Source organism: Microcebus murinus, chromosome 3 (assembly GCF_040939455.1).
Source record: "Microcebus murinus isolate Inina chromosome 3, M.murinus_Inina_mat1.0, whole genome shotgun sequence".
In the NCBI taxonomy this organism is placed as follows: domain Eukaryota; kingdom Metazoa; phylum Chordata; class Mammalia; order Primates; family Cheirogaleidae; genus Microcebus; species Microcebus murinus.
Window position 1 is genome coordinate 94,072,661 of NC_134106.1, and position 23,639 is coordinate 94,096,299.

Genomic DNA, 23,639 nt, shown 5'->3' on the forward strand with positions numbered 1-23,639 from the left:
TACATAAATGAAACCACAATGATTTTTAAAATTTATAAATAAAAAAAATTAGCTGGGCATGGTGGTATGTGCCTGTAGCTCTAGCTACTCAGGAGGAGCTGGGAGGATCGCCTGAGCCCAGGAGTTTGAGGTTACAGTGACCAATGATTGTACCACTGCACTCTAGCCTGACAGACAGAGCAAGACCCTGTCTCTCAGATAGACAGACAGACAGACAGACAGAATATATGTTTTCACTGGCAGAAAAAATGCTGAAAATTTTACCTATAAGAAAGAAATTATTATAAGAAAATGTTTAAAAATATACTAAGAAATTAACTGAGGTTAAGAAAATTAAACAGGGTTTTACTGTTACCTTATTAATCTATGTAACACTTAAGTGCCTGGGAAGATACAAAGATGAAAAAACAAAACAAAACATCCTACCCATAACCCTCCTGTGTAGAACTCAATAATAATTTATTGAGCGCTTACTATATACACTATTTTAGGCATTAGGAGAGCAGCAGTTATAAAAAAAAAAGTCACATAAAGGTCCTATTCTTATAGTGCTTAGGATCCAGTAAGATAATTCATACACCACCTGCACCACCACCACAGCCACCAATTATGATATCGATACTTAGGAAAATAATGCAAAATAAGCTGATAGAGTAATGAAGCTAGAGTGGAAGAGGCTACTGTTTTATGTAGTGTTATCAGTGTAGGCCTCTTTGATTTGAACAGGGTCCTGAACAAGATGAGGGTCACTAATCAAGCACATATATTGGGGAAAGCTTCTAGGAAAAAGTTTGTACAAAGGCTGTGATATGAAATCATATCTGGAATGTATGAGGAACAGCAAAGAGGCCAAGGATGGCTGAAGTGGCATTAAGCCAGGCTGGGATGAGATTAGAAATGCTGTAGGAAAAGGTCACACAGGGCCATGTGAGCCAGGGTAAAAACTCTGAATTTTATTTTGAGAGGCAGAAGCCACTGAAGGATTCTAAACAGAAGACTGCCATGGTTTTAACGGGTCAATATGTTGTGAGGAGAATGGACTGAAAGGGGCTAAAGGTGGAACTGGGAAACCTGCTGGGAAAGTGCCATGCTATTTCTAATCTCTGGGCTTTCCTAGTTGCAGTTGGTTTCCTTTGCCTAGAAGATTCCTACCCCTGTCCTCCTTCTACCCCTGCATTCATCCTAATTCTCACCAAATCTTATTCATCATTCATGACACAATCTGGACTTGATTGATCATCATTTTCCTAGGTTCCCATACTAGCAAAACGTACCTATATTATTAAGCATCTAGGCTATATTCTAGTTGCCAATATACTTACCAGTGTTAGCCACATGCTATAAACTATCGGAAGGCAGAGACTATGTATATTTTATTCATCAATACATCCCCACTGCCTAGAATAATGTCTGGTATAGCATACTATTAATATAAGTGTTCAATAAATGTTTGTGGAATAGAATTTCAAAGAACTGGAGAAAATGCAGTATGGCCAGAGGTTAGAATGCCTAGATTAGAAGGGTAAGGGGAGACTAGAGAGGCAAACTACCTGACACATAGTACCTTAACAAAATTGTTAAAGGAAGTATCTTGCCCCAGTTTATCCATCCATCCTAATTTTATGCTTAGTCTGCAGCTAATCTCAAACCTCACATTTCTCATGTATCTAACCACTTGCAGCTCTTCAAACATGCTATGCAGTGTCATATCTATCATATTGCAGTGCACCATTCCCTCTGCCTAGAATGCTCTTTTCACCTATCCGACTTGTCAAACTTCCACTCATCCTTAAAGATCCAGGTCCCCTCAAACAGAAACTGCTTATTGTCTCCCTGTGTCAACGGCATCCTGTAATCACTCACAACACTATCATGCAATTACTGATTTATGTATCTTTTTCTTCCATCAGATTGAATTCTTCAAGGTCCGAGATCTTGACTTACTCATCTGTATTTCAATAAACATTAGTAGAATACTAAAACCTACTAAAAGAAGAAATATTGTCTTTTCTTTTACTCTCATTTCTTTTTTAGAAATCAAAATTTTACTATTTTGAGAACTTATAAGACTATCTTCTTCAAGAAATGATTACTTGTTTATCATTGTATTCACTAATTTTGATTTTGCTCATGTTTTATGTACAGTTTATAGCATATAAAACACTTTTGCTAATTCAGTTACTCTTAACTTCAGAAATTAATGAAATTTCTTCAATTCTAAATCTTCTAGACTTTTGATATGCTTGACTTAAAATTAATTATTTCACAAAGTACAAGTAATAAAAGGAGGTACAGGGAATCACTTCTTTCTCTCCTTTACATAAACTATGTAAACTAAGCTGGAGCTCTCTACTTAGGGCAATAAAAGTTTCTTTTCCTTTTTGGACCACTACTAAACAAAGCCCTAGTTATAGATAATTTTAATCTGGATGAGCTAGACATAGCCCTGTTCCATCTTTAAAGGACTTACCCAAATTAGGTCTATATTTCTGATTCTCTTTAGGAAATGTAAACAATAACCTGGTGGGAAATGTTGTATCTCTTTCTTTCTACAATCCTTTCTACAATCTCTTTCTACAATCCTTTCTTCATATCTATGCTAAAAGTTTTGTTCTAAGAGGATTTGATAACTAAAATAACACATTATAGTTTGTATTTAGTGAAAATGAAAAAAAATACTCCTGGAATATAACTGTCATATTAAAATTCTCTCATCAATGAACATTTACATAGTAAACACAAGATACATAAATATGTAAGTAAATAGTTCTAGTATGTATTAAGGATTTTTAGATAAATCTTAGTTATCTATAGAAAATCTCACCTTTTGTTAGTAGTATTAACCACCTACACTAAAAGTATTTTGCTGGTATCATGATCCCTTTTTCTATCATAAAGCCTGTAGCTCAAGAGCTGGAAAAATCAAAATAAGGTACCCCTAGAATTGTCTGAATTAGAAAAGCAAAAACTAAGAAAAGGGGAGAGATAGGTTGGGAAGGATGAGGAAAAAGAAAGGTCAGGAATGGGGGTGAAAGATATTTTCTTGCTCTTGCTGATGATTTATATTTAGCTACATGGAGATTAGATCATTCCTTTGCAATGGAGATAGCATATAACTAGGTTATTTTGTGTGTATTTTTCTAAGGTACTAATAATTAATTCAGTGGATAAAAACTAAGTACTTATTATGCTATTATAGTGTTATGTAAACTGAGTAGATGGGGGTAGGTAATTAATTCATGTTCACCAGTGCATTCTCTGCATCCTATCTTATATTGTAATTTATTTCCCATTCACCTATTGGTTGGTGTCTAGGTTGTCTTAGTTTTTCACTGTCACAAACAATGCTGAAATGAACATACTCTCAATGCTTCTTTGTGTTCATGTATAATAATTTCTCTAAGATAGACTCCTAGAAGTGAAAATGTTACACAATGGAATATGTACATTTTTCAACTTTCGTAGATATTACCAAATTTTCCCACATCCTTGAAAACACTTGGTGTTATTGAGATTATTAATGTTTGATGAATAAAAAGTAAACTGCAGGATTAAATGAACAAAAGAGTCCATACCATTTAGTATGGTATTTATGTGAATTTTTAAAGCACAAAAAATTATTTTGTTTATAGATACATAAATAACAGGGTATCCTGTTAAACTTGAATTCTTATCAGTCTGAAAGGTATGAATCACATGATAGCATGGTTAAGAGTCTTTTCCTATATTTAAGTGCTTACAAAATTTCCTCTATGAACTGACAGTATAACTATGCTAATTTTTTGATAAGGTTGTTCATCTTTTACTTTTCAATTTTTTTGTAATTCTTAATGGATTAGAATATTAGTCCTTTATTTTGTAATATGAGTTGTAAGTATTTTTTCCCAGATTGGCATTGTCTTTTGATTTTTCTATTGGTACTTTCTTCTCTGTCATGAAGAAGTTTCTTATTTTATATCAGAATTTATCACTTTCTTGTTGTTAAGGTGATCTTCTAAGCTAAGACACAAATGATGGAAAGGGGCAAGCCAAAGAACCAACATGAATGTCTGAAAGCAGAGTGATCCAGGTAAGGGGATCAGCAACAGTGAAGTATCCTGAAGTGGAATAAGCTAGGTTTAAGTGTCAGAAGTAAACAAACAGATAGTGTGACTTGTACCTACTAAGCCTGTAAGAAAGGGAAAGGAATAAGTCCAGAGAGGAAGGCAAGGAATAGATCTTAGTAGTGCTTGGTAAATCACAGAAAGAAATTAAAATTTTGTCCTTAATGTAACAGAAAACTAAGAGGAAGATTTTTAATATAGAATATCAGCTTTTTTAATGCAACGTAACTCTAAGAACCCTATTTTGGCACAAGGTTATAAGGTAGATATTATGAAAATTATCTCTTTAGGAAAAGAATACATGGGGAAATTTATAAGAAAAAAGAAAAATCTCAATGATTGTCATTTGGAAACCCATGTGGTGGGTGGCCAAAACTTTCTGAGTACTAACATGATGTCATAAGTAAAAAATTCTACACATAAGTACTTAACATAAATTTTGTTTCATCTATAAAATTATTTAAAATATTGTATAAAATTACCTTCACACTATGTATAGAAGGACTATATGAAACAAATGAATTTTGTGTTTAGACTTAGGTCTCATTCCCAAGATATCTCATTATGGATATGCAAATATTCCAAAATCCAAAAAAATCTGAAATCCAAAATACTTTTGGTCCCAAGCCTTTTGGACAAGGGATATTCAACCTGTATGACAAATTGTTTGGAAAACACAGAATGGCTACAAAGGACGTTGATTTCTTTTTTGTTCTTTACATATTTAATTACATTAAAGTGACATTTTAGCTGGTAACATTTATGGACCTTTTGAATTTAAAGTGCATGACTTTTTATTTGTAAAGATTTTCTTTATGAAATAGAAAAAAGAAAAATCCAGCTTATACATGCCATAACAATTATACTGCTTGACACTCTATAATCTATGGAAAAAGCTTTTAATAATCTCTTGATTTTAAGTGAGACGGGGTCTTGCTCTTGCTCAGGCTGGTCTCAAACTCCTGAGCTCAAAGGGATCCTCACGCCTTGGCCTCCCTGAGTGCTAGGATTACAGGCATGAGCCACCACAACTGGCCTGGGCCCCAAATTTTTAAAATTTGTACAGTAACTATTTGAAATATGGGTTCATACAGTTCATACTTTTCATCATTGCTAAGGAAACTCTTCCAAAGTGTATATTGTTTAATAAGATGTTGGCGGGGAAGTCATCATGATCAGTAAGACATTTAAAAATTATTTATAACATCTTTATTTTACAACCTTAAAAATTTTAATTTATATAAAAATTAGTACATACAATGTATTAGTGGGTACAGACATACACACATGTGCAGGCACACAGACATCAAAGAGCATGTGCTCCATTTTTCTTTGTTTGGTATGCAAATAGGCAAATTTCAAGAAATTAACAATCCACACCACAGCAGAATGGTTTTATGAAAGAAAATCTGATCCTGTCACTCTCTGCTCAAAACAATCTAGTAGCTTTCTGTTGCCCCAAGAAAAGTCAAAGTCCTTAATATTTCATGGCTTTCTCATCATTTGGTTCCTATTTCTTTGGCTTCCTCTATCATCATTTTCCCCCTTGTTCTCTATACTATGAACCACACTAAATTAAATGATTTCTGTCCCAAAGCAAGAATACTGGGATCACATACAACAAAAAGTCATTCAAAAAATTAAAATTATGAAGATGATTATTTACAGACTTACATCCACTATCATTACTCTTTCCAACCTCAGGATGGTCACATATTTCTGCACTTTGCCCAGAATATCATAATAACTTAAATAATTTACATTACTTGTGTTCTATTATATGTACACTTAGATCTATCTTACTACTTAAATTTACAGAATCACAGACTCTAAGGACTAGAAATTAACTTTTAAAATGCCATCTATTTTAACTACTCATCTGATGTTTTTGAATATCTCCAATGATGAGGCAATCTAATCAAGAAATCATTTTCCTTTCTATTTTAAGAAATGTGCAGTCTGTAGAAATATTCTTTCTTATACCAATCTGAAAACTGTTTCCCTCTAACTTCTAGCTAGTGATCCTAATTCTAATCAATGGCCCATTCAGAGAAAGCCCAGTACTACTTTCGTGTAATAAATAGCTGTACAAATACTTACAGATCACTATCATGTTACTTCTAAGGCTTCTCTTCTGTGATGGTAAGGAATGGGAGGTGGAGAGTATGGAGAGACTAGTGTTTGAGTATCTTTTATGAGTTTGTTACTATATATTTAATTCTCACATTGCTTCAGTGATTTTGTTATTATTATTGACAAACTATAAAAACAGAAATTAAAGTTCTGATAGATAAAGTTACTTGTTAAGTAACTTAAGTAACAGAGCTGGGATTTCAACCACAGGTATATGTCACATACCAAAGCCTATGTTCTAGTCTCTTTAGAACCTCCCAAATGGAGAGGAGATATAAGGGAGTATAAAGCAAGTAAAAACAAATTAAAAATTCTAAACATCCTCTGCTTTCCAATTTCCAAAATTCTATATACTGATTTTTTTCCCTTAGGCCTTATATTGTAGTTATCGTTGATATTTCTTTCTCTGTTTTATAGCTTATCTAACCATTATCTTAATATTTCTAAGATATTTCCATATAAACTCATGCAACCTGAAATTAGGGATCAAAAAGGTAAAAATTATTCCCACATTTCAGCCCTTAGAGGGGCTGAAAATTTAGAGAGTTTATTAACCTGTTCAACACATTTAAAGGACTATCTTCTTCAAACACTGAGTACGGCACTCTTCTTTAGAGCTTGAACTAATACCACTGCCTTTTGGGATCATATCTGATAGCTGATTTTTTTATGGCTTCGAGGACTAACAACACTATCCCTAATCCATGTTAACAAAAGGTGCTTATTCTCTCTCTTCCAGACAAACCTTATTTAGCATCTTAAATTAATGCTTAAAAGACTCTTCTTGACTTCCCCTGTGAAGTTATGGTTCTCCTTTGATTAAACTGTCTTAGACAAGTCCAACTGGCCTTCATCATGAAAGGCTTTTATAAAAAATGTGTCTCTATATAGTTAATTAAATAATTACATTACATTTATCATATGTATTAACTTTCCTTTGGTTCCCAGTTACATCATAAACAATGGGAAGGTAAATCATCTATATTATTTCTGACCTAAGTTCAAAAAACTGAACAGCAAGTACATAATTAATGTTTTCAGCTATAAAAATAATTTTTCTCATAAACATCTTACTAGTATCCTTTATTTTTAAGTTGTTTGTTTGGATTCTCTTACAATACACTTTATTGTGAAAAGCAATGGGAACAACTCAAATTCCTCTTTTATAAACAATTAAAGATGCAATACAAAAAAAGCTCTAAATTTGCATTTCTTTATAGTCCATATTATATAGACAAATTAAGTGATATTATATCTAAAATAAATTTTCCTATGAATATAAAAAGTTCTATATATATTTAAGGATATTAAAACATACAATTATATATCATATGCACAAAATAATTCTTACCTTGCTGAGTACTTTGTTCTTGCATTCGATTCACAGTGAGGTCTAAGGGGCCTTCCTGCTCTTCCTGGAGGGAGTTTTCTGCTTGATTCATTTGGATACTTTTACATATTAGGCTTGGTCCAATTGAACCATTTCTATTCTCTTGAATTTTACCGCTTTTTGAAATGTACTCAATTGCAAACTGACGTATCATCTTTTTCATTAATTCCTGAGCAACTAGGGGAATGTTAGGATCACAGTTCTGAGGAAGATCTAGGGAAGAAATAAATATAATAATCATTTAAAAAAGAGAAATGCAAATTATCAATCTTTAAACTTATTTTATTACAAATTAATGATTTCAGAAGTCTTTTAGCATCAGTCCATAATCGACAGTAGCTTTTGAGACTTAGCAATAGAAGTCTCACAGATTTAGCTTTATGAAAATATAGCAATCAAAATCATGGCATATTTAATCATTTTTTACAATTAAATATTCTCTGTCCCAAACTAAAATACAGACAACGAATTACACAGAATAACTTATTTTCAGAGTTTTAATATTCATTCATATATATTTTACTTGATATTAGAACATTTAGTGTGTGAACATAAATTTTATATATTAAGTAACCATAAACAAGTGGATTTTAACTTAATATAGAGTAAGAATATGCATTAATTATTTAAGGAAACATCTAAATTCATAACTCTGTATTCATTAAATTCCTCGATTCTGTCAAATGTGCGTTTCATATATATCCTGAATGTCATCATCAGGGATTTTCCCCCTCAACTTTTTATAAAGAAAAATTTCAATCATAAAGAAAAAATTAAAGAACAGTATGATACTGAGAGCTTCCATCAAGATTCAAGAATTGTTACTATTTTGCCCAATTTGCTTTGTTTTTACTACTAGAACCACTGAAATAGCAGAATCATGGCATTTCAATCCTAAATATTTCAGCATGCATCTCCTAAGATTCTCCTGTAAAATGACAAGACCATTATTGGGGGTCTTAATCAATCCTCGATCCCAAAACACGCTGACCAACTATAATGAAGTTCAGCAGTAATAAATAATTCCACGTGAAACTTGCACAACAGGTAAAAACAATTAAATGATTTTAAAATAAGAAGTATAGATAAGGATAGATCACTTATATACACAATATATAATAGTGATATAGAGTTTGGCATTGGGAGTGGTGTTGTTGGCTTTTTTACACAAATTTCTGGCCTTGCTCCAATCCCTTTATTTATTCTGTCCCTTTAGAAGAGGTAGAGTGATTGGTAAATTGGAAAGGATGACTAGGGATACTTGGGTAGAATCCCTACTTCTTCCTTTTAGAAATGGACCTACTTCTACAGATACTAGTTCTCTGCACCTTAAATGTCTAAACTCTTACCCAGGCAGGCAGATCAGTGTTAATGTCAATAGGCCTGCCCTGATTCAGGGCTGTTGGAGACTGAAAGGGTAAGTCTCCGTAGTTTTGTGTTTCAGTATTAGTTAATACACTTGTCTGAAAGATTTGAAAAAAAGTCCTCTAACCAGTACCTATCATTAGTTAAGTCCACAACTCTAAAATGCAAAGTTAAGTCCACAACTCTAAAATGCAAAAACAAATCCACTAGTCAGAGGTAAGGAGAGGCAACAAATGCACCTCTACCACAACTACCATCACAATTGGTAGCAAAACATGACTTAAGCCCAATATAAATCTATTTATAGTCCTGCAGAAATGTCAACATATTTGATCATAGGGTGTTATTTCAGATCTGCTGCAGATATTACATAATAAATCTTATATTACCACTTTCAAAATAAAGAATTTTGAATTGTGAAAAACATCTGAGAGAAGGGACTATGGGCCTATAAGAAAAAATAACAGTTAGCCTTCACTTTTATTCTTTGTTTAGAACCTGGCAGGGAAGAGGGGCACTGGAGTAAAAACATACCTATAGGTTAGAATCCTAGCCATCTTTATGAACATAGGTTGGTTACATATTCTCTCCGTGTTTTAAGTTTCTTTATTAAAACAGAACTAGGAAATAATAATAGGGCTGCCCACTGGATGCTGCAGAGATTATATGAGATTGTAGATACAATACTTAACTCTGTACCTGGCATATTAACAACTCAGCAAATGTTAGCTGTTATCAGAAGTCACAGAGGAAATAGAGAAATAAAAAGATGCAGACTGAGCACTACTATTTTATTTAAATCACAAAATGGCAAATAAGTAAAAATATGAGTAGTCTTCAAAAAGTTCACAGAAAATGCATATTATGAAAAAACTATGCATGGATTTGAAAACTTTCTTACACCAAAATAAACTCTTACTAACTTGTTATAACAGGTCTGAACAGGACCTAGTTTAGGGAGCTAAAAATAATAAGACATCAGTTTGAAAAGAACTCCTATCAGAGCAACGTGAATTCTGCTAAAACTGAAGCAAGAACAAACATGAAATTTACGGTGAAGCTTGGAAGAATGGTGAAATCACTGATGCTTTACCAAAAATTTATGGGGACAATGCATCCAAAGAAATCAGCAGGTTACAAATGAATAACTCATTTAGGAAGGGATGAGATAATGTTGAAGATAAAGCCTAGAGCAGCAGACCATCCATATCAATTGTGAGGGAAAAAAATTCATCTTGTTCATGCCCTAATTGAGTAGAATCAACAATTAACAGCAAAAAAACAACAGTCTATACCACAGACATCCTAAATGATTCAGCTTATGCAATTCTGACTGAAAAATTAAAGTGAGTAGACTTTCCACTCAATGGGTTCCAAAACTGTTGAACCCAGATCAGCTGGAGATAAGAACAGAGCTTTCAAAGGAAATTTTAAACAAGTGTAATCAAATTCCTGAAGCATTTCTTCAAAGAACTGTAATGGAAGATACATCATGGCTTTAACAGAATGATCCTGAAGACAAAGCACAACCAAAGCAATGGCTACCAAGAGGTGGAAGTGGTCCAGCCAAAGCAAACTCAGACTGGTCAAGAGCAAAGGTCATGGTAACAGTTTTTTGGAATGCTCAAGGCATTTTGCTTATGGACTTTCTGGAGGGCCAAAGCACAACAACATCTGCTTACTATGAGATGTTCTGAGAAAGTTAGCCAAAGCCTGCGCAGAAAAATGCCTTGGAAAGCGTCATCACAGCCCTTCTCCACCAGGACAATGCTCTTGCTCATTCCTCTCATGAAACATGGGCAATTTTGCAAGAATCTCAATGGGATATCATTAGGCATCCACCTTACAGCCCTGATTTGGCTTCTTATGACTTCTTTTTGTTTCTTAACCTTAAATAATCTTTAAAGGACAGTTAATAATGTAGAAAAGACTATAATGACATGGTTAAATTCGCAGGACTCTCAGTTATTTAGGGATGGACTAAATGGCTAGTATCATTGCTTACAAGTGTCTTGAACTTGATGGAGCAGCTGTTGAGAAATAAAGTTTATATTTTTTATTTTTATCTTTTAATTCCATTTTCCCACACAAACTTTTTTTTTTTTGAGATAGAGTCTCACTCTGGTGCCTGGGCTAGAGTGCCATGGTGTCAGCCTAGCTCACAGCAACCTCCAACTCCTGGGTTTAAGCAATTCTTCTGCCTCAGCCTCCTGAGTAGCTGGGATTACAGGCATGTGGCCACCATGCCTGGCTAATTTTTTTCTATATATCTTTAGTTGTCCAGCTAATTTCTTTTTTTCTTTCTTTCCCTTTCCCTTTCCCTCTCTCCTCTCCTCTCCTCTCCTCTCCTCTCCTCTCCTCTCCTCTCCTCTCCTCTCCTCTCCTCTCCTCTCCTCTTCTTTGTTAGTAGAGACAGGGTCTTGCTTTTGCTCAGGCTGGTCTTAAACTCCTGAGCTCAAACAATCCACCTGCCTCGGCCTCCCAGAGTGGTAGGATTATAGGCGTGAGCCACCGCGCCTGGCCTCCACAAATTTTTTGAATTCTGTTTTTTTCTAAATCCACAAATAGTATTTATTTAAGTCTGTATCTCTTATTTAAGTCTGCTATCTCTAAGCACAAGCAGAAGAAATAGGCCTAAATGGTTTTCCTTCACATCTTGCTTTCAGGTAGCTTGCCACCCTACTTCTACTCAAAGTCTGACCCTAGAGTCACATTTCATAATACACTGTGAAGGTCCTTGCAGAGACAGGGCTTTCCTTTTGTGTGAAAGTACCCCCATTTTATTAAATAGTTTGGTAACTGGGAAAATATAAATGGTACAATTTATAAGCCCAGGTGATACTTTCTTTGTCTAGAATAGACAGTATTAGCATGTGCAACTAAAGTGAATTACCAAAACAGATAATCTCCAACTTGCTCATAGGAATTTCAAATATATGTCATTTTTTGATTATTACCTTCAGAAATCTTTGAAGGCTTCTATGAACCTTCTCTACTTTTTTAAAAACCCAATCTTGCTTTTCATTATATATTTAAAGGAGATACCAGCTTTACTTTTAGGTATTTTGGTTAACTGTCCTGCAATTTATTGACTAACGTCATCACCTTATCAATTCAAAATGATTAAATTTGCTAGAAAGAAACAGACAAAATTAGACTCATATCATGTCACTAAGGCTATACTTTAGGGTTAAGGAAGAATGTTTTATATACTACTAAAATTTAGCTGGTATTAATCCAAACTATAGTATGTAAATTGAGATGTTAATTGTAATCACTAAAAAAATAACTAAAAAAAATTGTAAAAGAAATCACAAAGGAATTAAAATGGTACACTAGAAAATACCTATTTTACACAAAAGAAAGCTGAAAAATAAATTGAAAACTAAACCAAAAGCAAGATAAAAGGTAATAAAAGATTAGAGCAGAAATAATTGAAAGAGAATAAAAAGAGATAGAGAAGATGAATAAAACCAAAATTTGATTCTTTGAAAACATTAAAAGAAATCACAAACCTTTAGTTAGACTGACCATGAAAAAACATTAAAGACTCAAATTGCTAAAATCAAGAACAAAGAAGAAGATATCCCCAATCTTATCACAAAAGATTATTAGGAAAAATGTAAAAAATGATAATTCAATAAATTACATAACCTAGATGAAATGGTCAAATTCCTGGAAGGACAGAAACTACCAAACTGATTTGAGAAGTGATAGAAAATGTAAACAAACTCATAACAAGTAAAGAAACTGAATTAGTAATGAAAAAAATATACCACAAAGAAAGGACTAGGAACAGATGGCTTCAACGGTGAATTCTACCAGACACTTAATGAAAATTAATCCTAATCCTTTACAAACCCTTTAACAAAAAGAGGAAGGAACACTTCCAACTCATTTTATGAGGCCAGTATTATCCTGATAGCAAAAGCAGACAACGAAAGCATATGAAAACTATCAAATCAAAAGAAAACTATCCTTGTTAACACATGTCTCAGAGATATTGTGAGTTTAGCTCCAGACAACCACAATAAAGATAGTGACACAAATTTTTTGGCCTCCGAGTACATATATAAATTATGTTTATATTATAGTCTATTAAGTGTGTAAAAGGATTATGTTTTAAAAAGTGAAAACATTTTAATTTAAAAATATTTATTTTTAATTTATTTAAAATTTCTTGCTAAAAAATAAGAATCATTTGAGTCTTCAGTAAGTTGTAATCTTTTTGCTGGTGGAGGGTCTTACTTTGATGTTGATGGCTGCTGACTGATGAGGGTGGTGGTTGCTGAAGGTTGGGGTGGCTGTGGTAATTTCTTAATAAGACAACAATGAAGTCTGCCACATCAACTGGCTCTTCCTTTCACAAAAAATTCCTCTGTAGCACGTGATGATATTTGATAGCATTTTACTCACAAGACAAATTTTTTCAAAAGTGGAGTCATTCCTCTCAAACTCTACCATTGCTTTATCAACTGTTTATGCAGTATGTTAACTCCTTTGTTGTCATGTCAACAATGCTCACAGCATCTTTACCAGGAATAGATCCCATCTCAAGAAATCATTTTCTTTGCTCATCCATAAAAAGCAACTCCTCATCTGTTAAAGTTTGATCATGAGATTGCAGTAATTTAGTCACATCTTCAGGCTCCACTTCTCATTCTAGTGCTCTTGCTATTTCCACCACATCTGCAGCTACTTTCCCCACTAAAGTCTCAAAAGTTAACTCTCAAAGTTATCCAAGAGAGCTAGAATCAACTTCTTCCAAACTCTTGTTAATGTTGATATTTCGACCTCCTTCCACGAATTGCAAGTGTTCTTAATGTCATCTAGAATGATGAATCCTTTTTGGAATGTTTTTAATGTACTTTGCACAGATCTATCAGAAGAATCACTATCTATGGCAGCTATAGCTTTACAAAGTATATTTCTTTTATAATAAGACTTGAAAGTTGAAATTACTCCTTGATCCATGGGCTGCAGAATAGTTACTATGCTAGCAGCCAAGAAAACAACATTATCCTCCTTATATATCTATATTAGAGCTCTTGGGTGACCAGGTACATTGTCAGTGAGCAGTAATATTTTGAAAGGAATCTTTTTTTTTCTGAGTAGTAGTTCTCAACAGTGGACTTAAAAAATTCAGTAAACCATGCTGTAAACAGAGGTGCTATAATCCATGCTTTGTTGTTCCACTTATAGAGTGCAAATAGAGTAGATTTAACATAATTCTTAAGGGCCCTAGAATTTTTGGAACAACAAATGACCACTGGTTTCAATCTAAAGTCACCAGCTACATTAGCTCCAAAGAAGAGAGTCAACCTATTCTTTGAGGCTTTGAAACCAGGCAACAATTTCTCCTCTCAAGCTATAAAAGTCCAAGATGGCATCTTCTTCCAATATAAGGCTGTTCTGTGTACAATGAAAATCTCTTGTTTAGGGTAGCCATTTTCATCAATGATCTTAGCCAGATTTTTTGGGATAATTTGCTGTAGCTTCTACATTGCTGCTTCACCTTGCACTTTTATGTTAGAAGACAATCTCTTTCCTCAAAAATCACAAACCAACCTGTGCTACCTTCAAACTTTTCTTCTGCAGTTTCCACACTTCTCTCAGCCTTCATAGAACTGAAGAGACTTAGGATCTTGATCTAGATTAGGCTTTGGCATAAGGGAATGTTGTGGCTGGTTTGATCTTCTATCCAGATTACTCAAACTTTTTCCACATCAGCAATCAGGCTGTTCAGCTTTCTTATCATTTGTGTGTTACTGAAGTAACATTTTTTTTTTTTTTTTTTTTTTGAGACAGAGTCTCGCTTTGTTGTCCAGGCTAGAGTGAGTGCCGTGGCGTCAGCCTAGCTCACAGCAACCTCAAACTCCTGGGCTCGAGTGATCCTTCTGCCTCAGCCTCCCGAGTAGCTGGGACTACAGGCATGCGCCACTATGCCCGGCTATTTTTTTTATATATATATCAGTTGGCCAATTAATTTCTTTCTGTTTATAGTAGAGACGGGGTCTCGCTCTTGCTCAGGCTGGTTTTGAACTCCTGACCTTGAGCAATCCGCCCGCCTCGGCCTCCCAAGAGCTAGGATTACAGGCGTGAACCACAGCGCCCGGCCTGAAGTAACATTTTTAATTTCCTTCAAGAATTCTTCCTTTGCATTCACAACGTGGCTGTTTGGTGCAATAAGCCTAGCTTTCACCCTATCTCAACTTTTGATGTGCCTTCCTCACTAAGCTTAATCATTTCTAGCTTTTGATTTAAAATGAGAGACATGTGACTCTTCCTTTTACTTGAACACTTGAAGGACATTGTAAGTTTATTAACTGGCCTAATTTCTATATTGTTTTGTCTCAGGGAAAAGGAAGGCCCAAGGAAAGGAATAGAGATAGAACAACTGATGAGTGGAGCAGTCAGAATACTCACAACATTTATTAAAGTCATCTTCTTATATGGACATGGTTCATGACATCCCAAAATAATTACAATAGTAACATCAAAGATCACTGATCACACATCACTATAACAGATATAACAATAATACTGAAAAAGTCTGAAATATTATGAGAATTGCCAAAATGTGACACAGAGAAATGAAATAAACACATATTATACTATTGGGGAAATGGCACCAACAGATTTGCTCAATGCAGAGTTGCCACAAACCTTTAGTTTGTAAAAAAAACACCGTATCTGCAAAGCTCAATAAAGTGAAGAATAATAAAATGAAGTTTGGTCGTATAGACACAAAAGTCCTCAACAAATTTCTATCAAACAGAATCTAGCAACACATAAAAAGAATTGTACACCAAGACCAAGAGGGATTTAGACCAAAAATGCAAGGTTAGTTCAACATATAAAAATCAATCAATGTAATGCAACATATTAACAGAATAGTGGACAAAAGCCATATATATAATCTCCATAAATGTAGAAAAAGCCCTTGACAAAATACAGTATCTTTTCATGATAAAAACACCAAACAAGCTAGAAATGCAAAAAAAGTCCTCCATCTAATAAAGCACATCTATAGAGAATCCTCAGATAACATCATACTTAATGGTGAAAGATGGAAAGGTTTCCCCCTAAAATCAGGAACAAGACAAAGATAGACGATCTTCTCATTTCTATTCAATACTGTACTGAGTGTTCTAGTCAGGGCAATTAGACAAGAGTGTTCTAGTCAGGGCAATTAGACAAGAAAAATAAATAAAAGCATCCACATTAAAAAGAAGTAAAACTCTCTCTATAGGTTATACAATCTTGTGTGTGTGTATATATATATATTTGTATATAATGTTGTACATATAAATTTCTAAAGAATCTGTACATACAAATAATATTAAGAGGTAATAATCAAGTTCACAAGGTTACAGGATACCAAATCAACATACAAAAATGAATTTTATTTAGCACCAAAAAATTACAAAATGAAATTAAGAAAACAATCACACAACAGCATCACAAAGAATACTTATAAAAATAAAATTTAAAAAGTAGAAGAGTCGTACATTGAAAATTACAAACATAATGAATACTTTAAAAAACCATGAATACTTAAAAAAAAAGGAATATGTTCTGTGTTTATAAACTGAAAAACAATATTATTAAGACAGTAACACTCCTTAAATTTGATCAAAAGAATCAACACCATGCCTATCTAAATCTCAGCTGGAATTTTTGTAGAAATTGGCAAACTGATCCTAAATTTCATGTGAAAATGCAAGGGACCCAGAATAGGAAAAAAAAAAAAAAATCCTGACAAAGAAAAACTAAATCAGAAGATTATCACTTTATAATTTTAAAATTTACCACATAGTACAATAGTCAAGACTAGGTGTTACTGGATAAGGATAGACATATAGATCAATGGGAAAGAAATGAATCCCAAAATAAACCCACACATATACAGTAAGTTTATTTTTTATGAGTACCTAAACAATTCAAAGGAGAATAGAGGAGTCAGTCTTTTCAATAAATGGTGTTGGGACAAGGGGATATTTACATGCAAAATAATGAAGATGGGCCCCTATCACAAACATAAACAAAAACCTCTACTATAAACAAAAATTAACTCAATGTGGATCAAAGATAAATATAGGAGATAAAACTATACAACTTTTAGAAGAAGACATACGTATAAATAAATTTTCATGACCTTGGTTTAGGCCATGATTTCTCAAATTTGACACTAAAAGTACAAACAATAAGAACAAAAATGGATAAACTGAACATCAAAATTAAAATTTTTTTGCTTAAAAGAACACTGTCAAGAAGTGAAAAGACAGTCCACAGAATGAGAAAAAATATTTATAAATAATACATCTTGTAAGGATCTAATTCCACCACATATGAAGAACTCTTACAACAACAATAAAAACACAAATGCCAAACAAAAAATGGGCAAATGATTTCAGTAGACATTTCTCCAAAGAAGATATTACTAATGGCTTATAAGTATATGAGAAAATGCTTACAAACATCATTAGTCATTAGGAAAATGAAAATCAAAACCACAGTGAGATACCATTTCATACCCAGCAGGATTGCCACTAATAAAAAATGCAGATAATAGCATGTATTATGGAGGATGTGAAAAAACTGGATGCCTCATACAATGCTCGTGGGAATGCAAAACAGTCTAGTTGCTTTGGAAAACAGATCAGCAGTTCCTCAAAATAGTAAATAAAAGCTGGGTGCAGTGGTGTAAGCCTGTAGTCCCAGCTACTCAGAAGGTTGAGACAGAAGGATTGACTAAGTCCAGGAGTTTGAGTATAGCTGGAGTGATATAGCAAGTCCCCTTCTCCAAAATAAGGAACAAACGAAAGAAAGAATTATCATATGGGCCAGTAAATTCAACTCCTAGGTAGGTTATACCCAAGTTAACAGAAAACACATGTCCACACAAAAATGTGTACTTAAATATTCACAGAGCATTATTCATAACAGCCCAAAGTAGAAACAACCCAAATGTTCATCAACTGGTGAATGTATAAATAAAATGAGGTATATCCACACAACAGAGTATTTATTCAGTCATAAAAACAAATAAGAACCACTGTATGCTACAACACGGATGAACGTCAAAAACATTATGCTATATGAAGGATGCCCATTGTAGAATCCCTTTTATAGGAAATGAACTGCCTTGAATAAGTAAATCTATATAGAGAAAAAGTAGTTTAGTGGTTGGCAGAGCCTGAGGAAGGGTAGGAGAAAAATGAGGAATGACTGCTAATCTGCTAATGGTTATGAAGTTTCTTTTTTAGTGTGGTGAAATATTCTAGAATCAGTTAGTATAGATGGTTGCAAAACTTTGTGACTATATTAAAAACCACTGAACTGCACACTGTAAAAGAATAAATTTTATAGTATGTGAATTACATTTCAGTTTTTAAGAAAAGGAAGGAAGGATAATTCAAAGGGTGGAACATCGAGCCCAGAACGTAGAGCCAAGAACCACAGAGAATTATTCCCAGGCCTTGAAACCTAATCAAAGAACATCCAACATTAGCCAAGGTGGATTTTCAGAATTACTATAGAACAGTGATCCTACTGCACAGCCCATTTCCTATTTTTGAACAGGAGTGTTTATAGTAGTTATCCTATACCTGTCCCAAAAGGCCATATGTGGGTAGATAATTTGTCTTTTTAGTTTCATAGGTCTACAGATCAAGAGCAACTGTAACTGAAGTGCTATACTTAAGGAACTACACCCAAGTAACTTCATTTGCACCTTGAACCGAATTAGATAACAAGAGTGTGTGGCCTTTGAGAAGGTAAGACTTTTGGAGGTCTTGGGCAAGGGTAAGTGTATTCTACCTATGGGAGACATTAAATCAATTGATTCCCACATCTCTATATTCATGCCCTTGTCTGGTACCCTTCCATACTGACAGGCAGCATTTAATGTCATTATTGAGCTAACAAGAGTGATAACTGCTCTTAAAATCATTTAAGACAGGTGTAGCCACTGCACCTGGTCTGCACTGAGGGCTTGATGCTAAGTGTGGTCACTGCTAAGTCATGTCACTGCTATGGTGTCTAAGATATTACAGTAGTTAAGCTAATACATTATGTGTATGTGTGTTTGCAAATACATGAAAGCACAAGTTCTTATTAATACCTCCAATACCAATCTAATACCACAGGCTCTTCCTTTCCTTTCCCCTTTCCATATTTTTATTTCCTTCCAGAATTACTATACCAAGAGTACTACTGATGCCCAATCTACTAAAAAACGTTCAAAATGTTTATCCTTAGAATAAACTTCATTGAGAGCAGAAAGTATTGTTAATTATTTGAATTAATTTTTCCTGTGTACTATATTATTAATATGATATACAGTTAGGTTCATTCGTTTTTTTGTATGCTATCACAGGGTTCTCTCGCCATTCTTATTGATTTAATTTTTTAAAAACATACAGAATTAACTCATCTCAAAAGTCAAAACTTATCCTATACCATCTTTTCACTCCCAAAGTAATCAATTTCATTAGATTCTAGTTTATCCTTTTGAGTAAAAATAAGTAAACAGACTTATGTATTCTTATTTCTCCTTTCTTAAAAGTTAACATACTATACATACCTTTTTTGACTTTTGCCTTTTTTCACTTAATACATATCTAAGCAATCATTCTTTTCAGTTCATAGAGATGTTCTTTATTCTATTTTGTAGCTCCATGGTAATCTGTCATATATTTCTACCACAGACTAGGCAGCCTGTCTCCATGGATGGGTATATATTTAATTTCTGATATTTTGCTTTTATAAATAATGTGGCAATCAGTAATTTTATGCCTATCTATTTTTATGTTGTTAACCAAATACCTTCAGATAAATTTTAAAAAGTGGGATTATTGGGTCAAAGGGTAAATACATATGCAATTTTAATACATACTGTCTGCTGTTGCCTGAATGTGTCCCCCAAAATTTATGTGCTGGAAACTTAATCCTCAACACAACAGTTTAAGAGGTGCGGCCTTTGGGAAGGTGTTTAGGTCATGAGGGATCTGCCCTCATGAATGGATTAATGCCTTTATAAAAAGGCATGACAGAGGGAATTTGGCCCTTCTCTCTCCCTTCCATCTCTGCCATATAAAGACATAGCATTCCTACTTTCTGGAGGATGCAATGTTCAAGGCTCCATCTTAAAAGCAGACAACAGGCCCTCACTAGACACCAAATCTGGTATCCTGATTCTGGACTTCCCAGCCTCCAGAACTGCAAGAAATAAATTTCTGTTCTTTATATATTACCCAGTCTCAGGTATTATGTTGTAGCAGCACAGAACAGACTATGACATTGCCTAATATCTTTTTGTAGGGAGTGTACTTACTATTTTGTACTTCCAACAGCAATGAATGGAAGTAACTGTTTTCTCTCAGGTTTCCTAACAGAGTGTCATCAGGCTATTGAATTTTTGCCAGTCTAATAGAAGAAAAATGGTACCATCAGCAAAAATTAGTAATTCTTTTATAAATATAAGGGGCCAAGTGAATATCTTATTTTCTGTGTGTAACACTCTGCTTGTGCCTTTTGTCCACTTTCCTATTGAATGTTTTGTCTTTTATTCCCCTCTTAATTTTTAAAAGTTCCTTATGTAATACAAAGGTTAACTCTACCTGTAATATAAATTGCAAGTATTTTCTCACAGTTTTTCAGATGTCTTTCAATTTTGATTCCTGGGCTTTATTGCTAGACATATTATTTTTTTTTCTATGTTTAATGTAAATTAATCTTTTAAATGTAGTTAATATTTTAAATCATAGAAAGCCTTTGCCCTACATCCAAGTTACAAAAGAATTCACCAACATTTTGTTTTAGTACTTACATGGTTACATTACTTTATATTTAAATCTTTTATCTAATTGAAATTTATTCTGGTGTACATATAAGGGGTAGATCTAATTTTATCTTTCTCCAACTGGTTTTCCAGTTTTCTTAAAGCAATTTATTAAATAGTCTATCATTTCTCCAGTAATCTAAAATGCCACCCACATCATATACAAATTTCCCTGTTTATTATTTCTCCTTGAGTTTGCCTGTCAATTCAGGTACCAGAAACATAGTTTTAATTATAGAGGTTTAATATTATCTTGATTAGCCCGTATCAGCTTTTTAAAAAATTTTTTTGTTTTTTAAAATAAGCTTCTTTTTTTTTTTTTTGAGACAGAGTCTCACTTTGTTGCCCAGGCTAGAGTGAGTGCCGTGGCGTCAGCCTGGCTCACAGCAACCTCAATCTCCGGGGCTCAGCGATCCTACTGCCTCAGCCTCCCGAGTAGCTGGGACTACAGGCATGCGCCACCATGCCCGGCTAATTTTTTGTATATATATTTTTAGTTGGTCAATTAATTTATTTCTATTTTTGGTAGAGACGGGGTCTCGCTCAGGCTGGTTTCGAACTCCTGACCTTGAGCAATCCGCCCGCCTCTGCCTCCCAAAGTGCTAGGATTATAGGCGTGAGCCACCACGCCCGGCCTAAAATAAGCTTCTTAATTCAAGTATAACATATACAAGAAAAGGAAAAAATTCCTAAGTGTTCACTGCCATCAATTTTCTCAAAGTGAAAAACTACTACCCATGTGGGAAACTACTACCTAGACTAAGAAATAAAACATCACTAGAACCCCTCAGCATCCCCTCTCAGCTACACTCTCCCTATGCCTACAGGTAATCAGAATCCTACCACTAAATACTATTTTTGCTAAAAAAAAAAAAAAAAAAAAAAAATCTACTCTTGCATATTTGTTTGTCCATATGCCAGCTCCTGAAGGGAGGGAACCTTGGTATTTCTAAAGGGATATTAAATTTATATATTAATTTGGGAGAACTGAAATTTCTTTTATGTTTATTTCAAGTTGTCTTTTTACTGCTGTTGTAAATGGCAGTATAACATCTGATTATGTGTATGTGAATGCTCTTGAATGTTCATTTTATATCCCGATACTGCACTGAATTCTTTTATTATTTGAGTTAGTTTTATTATTAATTCTTAGTTTTTCATTATCATTTGCAAATAGAACTAGATCTATTTCTTCTCTTCCAACTTTATGTCTCTAAAACAGTTTTCTCTTGTCTAATTGCACAAGCCTAAACTGCCAAGACAATGTTAAATAGTGGAGACAGAGGACAATAACGTCTTGTTCCAAATTTAGTGAGAATGCTGCTAGTGTTTCCACATTAAGTATTATGTTGGACTTAAACCTAGGATATGTGTTTTATTACGTTAACGAAACACGCATCAATTCCTGTTCTATTGAGTATTTTTATCAGGAGCATATATTGAATTGTGTCAAAGGTCTTTTCAGCATCAGTGGACATGTACTTCATTTTTTTCTTCCTCCTTAGATTAATAGATGAATTATATTACAGGATTTCCTAAAATTGAACCATTTTTGCATTACTAGAATAAATCTCACTTGACTGTGATTGATCATTTTGTTAATTTGGTGTAGAATTTTGTTTGATATTTTTGTATTATATACGTGTGACCATTCTATAGCTGTGTGTGTGTACTATCTTTATAAGATTCTTTTTTTTTGAGACAGAGTCTGACTCTGTTGCCCAGGCTAGAGTGCCGTGGCATCAGCCTAGCTCACAGGAACCTCAAACTCCTGGGCTTAAGCAATATTCCTGCCTCAGCCTCCTGAGCAGCTGGGACTACAGGCATGTGCCACCATACCCAGCTAATTTTTTCTATATATTTTTAGTTGGCCAATTAATTTCTTTCTATTTTTAGTAGCGACAGGGTCTCACTCTTGCTCAGGCTGGTCTCAAACTCCTGAGCTCAAAGGATCCACCTGTCCAGCCTTCCAGAGTGCTAGGATCATAGGTGCCAGCCACAGTGCCCCAGCCTACTTTTTTTTAAGAGATAGGATCTCACTCTGTGACACAGGCTGGAGTGCAGTGGTGCAATCATAGCTCACTGTAACTTCTGCACTCAAGTGATCCTCCTGCCTAAGCACTCCTGAGTAGCTAGGACTACAGGTGCACACCACAACAACCAGTTATTTTTTTATTTTTATTTTTTTTGTAGAGATACAGTATCTCTACGTGGCTCAGGTCACAAACTCCTGGCCTCAAGTAGTCCTCTGGCTTCAGCTTACCAAAGTGGTGGGATTACAGGAATGAGCCGCCACACTTAGCCAAGATTTTTATCTAAATTAATGCCACACTCAAAAATGATTTGGAAACTTTTGTTTTTCTATGTTCTGGAAAACATTATGGAGCACTGAGATTATCTGATCTTAGAAGTTTGACTAAAATATTCCTTTGAAACCTGGGCTTGGAGCTTTTGTTGAATTTTTTTGATACTTTTTCTATTTCTTCTGAAGAAAATGGTCTAGGCTTTTTATCTCTTTTGGAATAATTTTCACAAAGTGGATTTTCTAAGGAAATATCCATTTCATGTAAGTTGTGCAAAACAGAATCTTATGACTTTTAAAATTCTGTTTCAATATTCCCCTGTTGTCATGTTTTGTATATTTATGTTTTCTCCCTCTCTGCTACCCTCTCTCCTCCACCCATCTCTCCCTTCACTAATTAGGTTAACTATTGGTTTGTCTATTTTGTTAACTTTTTCAAACAACCGGCATTTTTTTCCTATTTCCTTTTTAGTCCTATTGTTTTTTTGTTTTCTTCTGCAT

The 23,639-nt window shown here is 34.1% G+C and overlaps 1 protein-coding gene across 21 annotated transcripts in view; it reads right to left on the reverse strand.

The window, feature by feature from the left end:
- LCORL (ligand dependent nuclear receptor corepressor like) overlaps nt 1-23,639 on the reverse strand; it is a 164,441-nt gene that overhangs the window by 39,573 nt on the left and 101,229 nt on the right. For 19 of the 21 annotated variants that reach the window (XR_012918641.1, XM_076001132.1, XM_076001134.1 and 16 more), the window contains one exon: nt 7,588-7,839. Coding sequence is in view for 20 of the 21 variants with exons in the window: in XM_076001132.1 (XP_075857247.1) it covers nt 7,588-7,839 (252 nt within the window). In the remaining variant the exon portion in view is untranslated. Of the gene's footprint in view, nt 1-7,587; nt 7,840-23,639 lie in introns of those variants that run through there. The other 2 variants (XM_076001137.1, XM_076001138.1) reach the window with 1 other exon arrangement.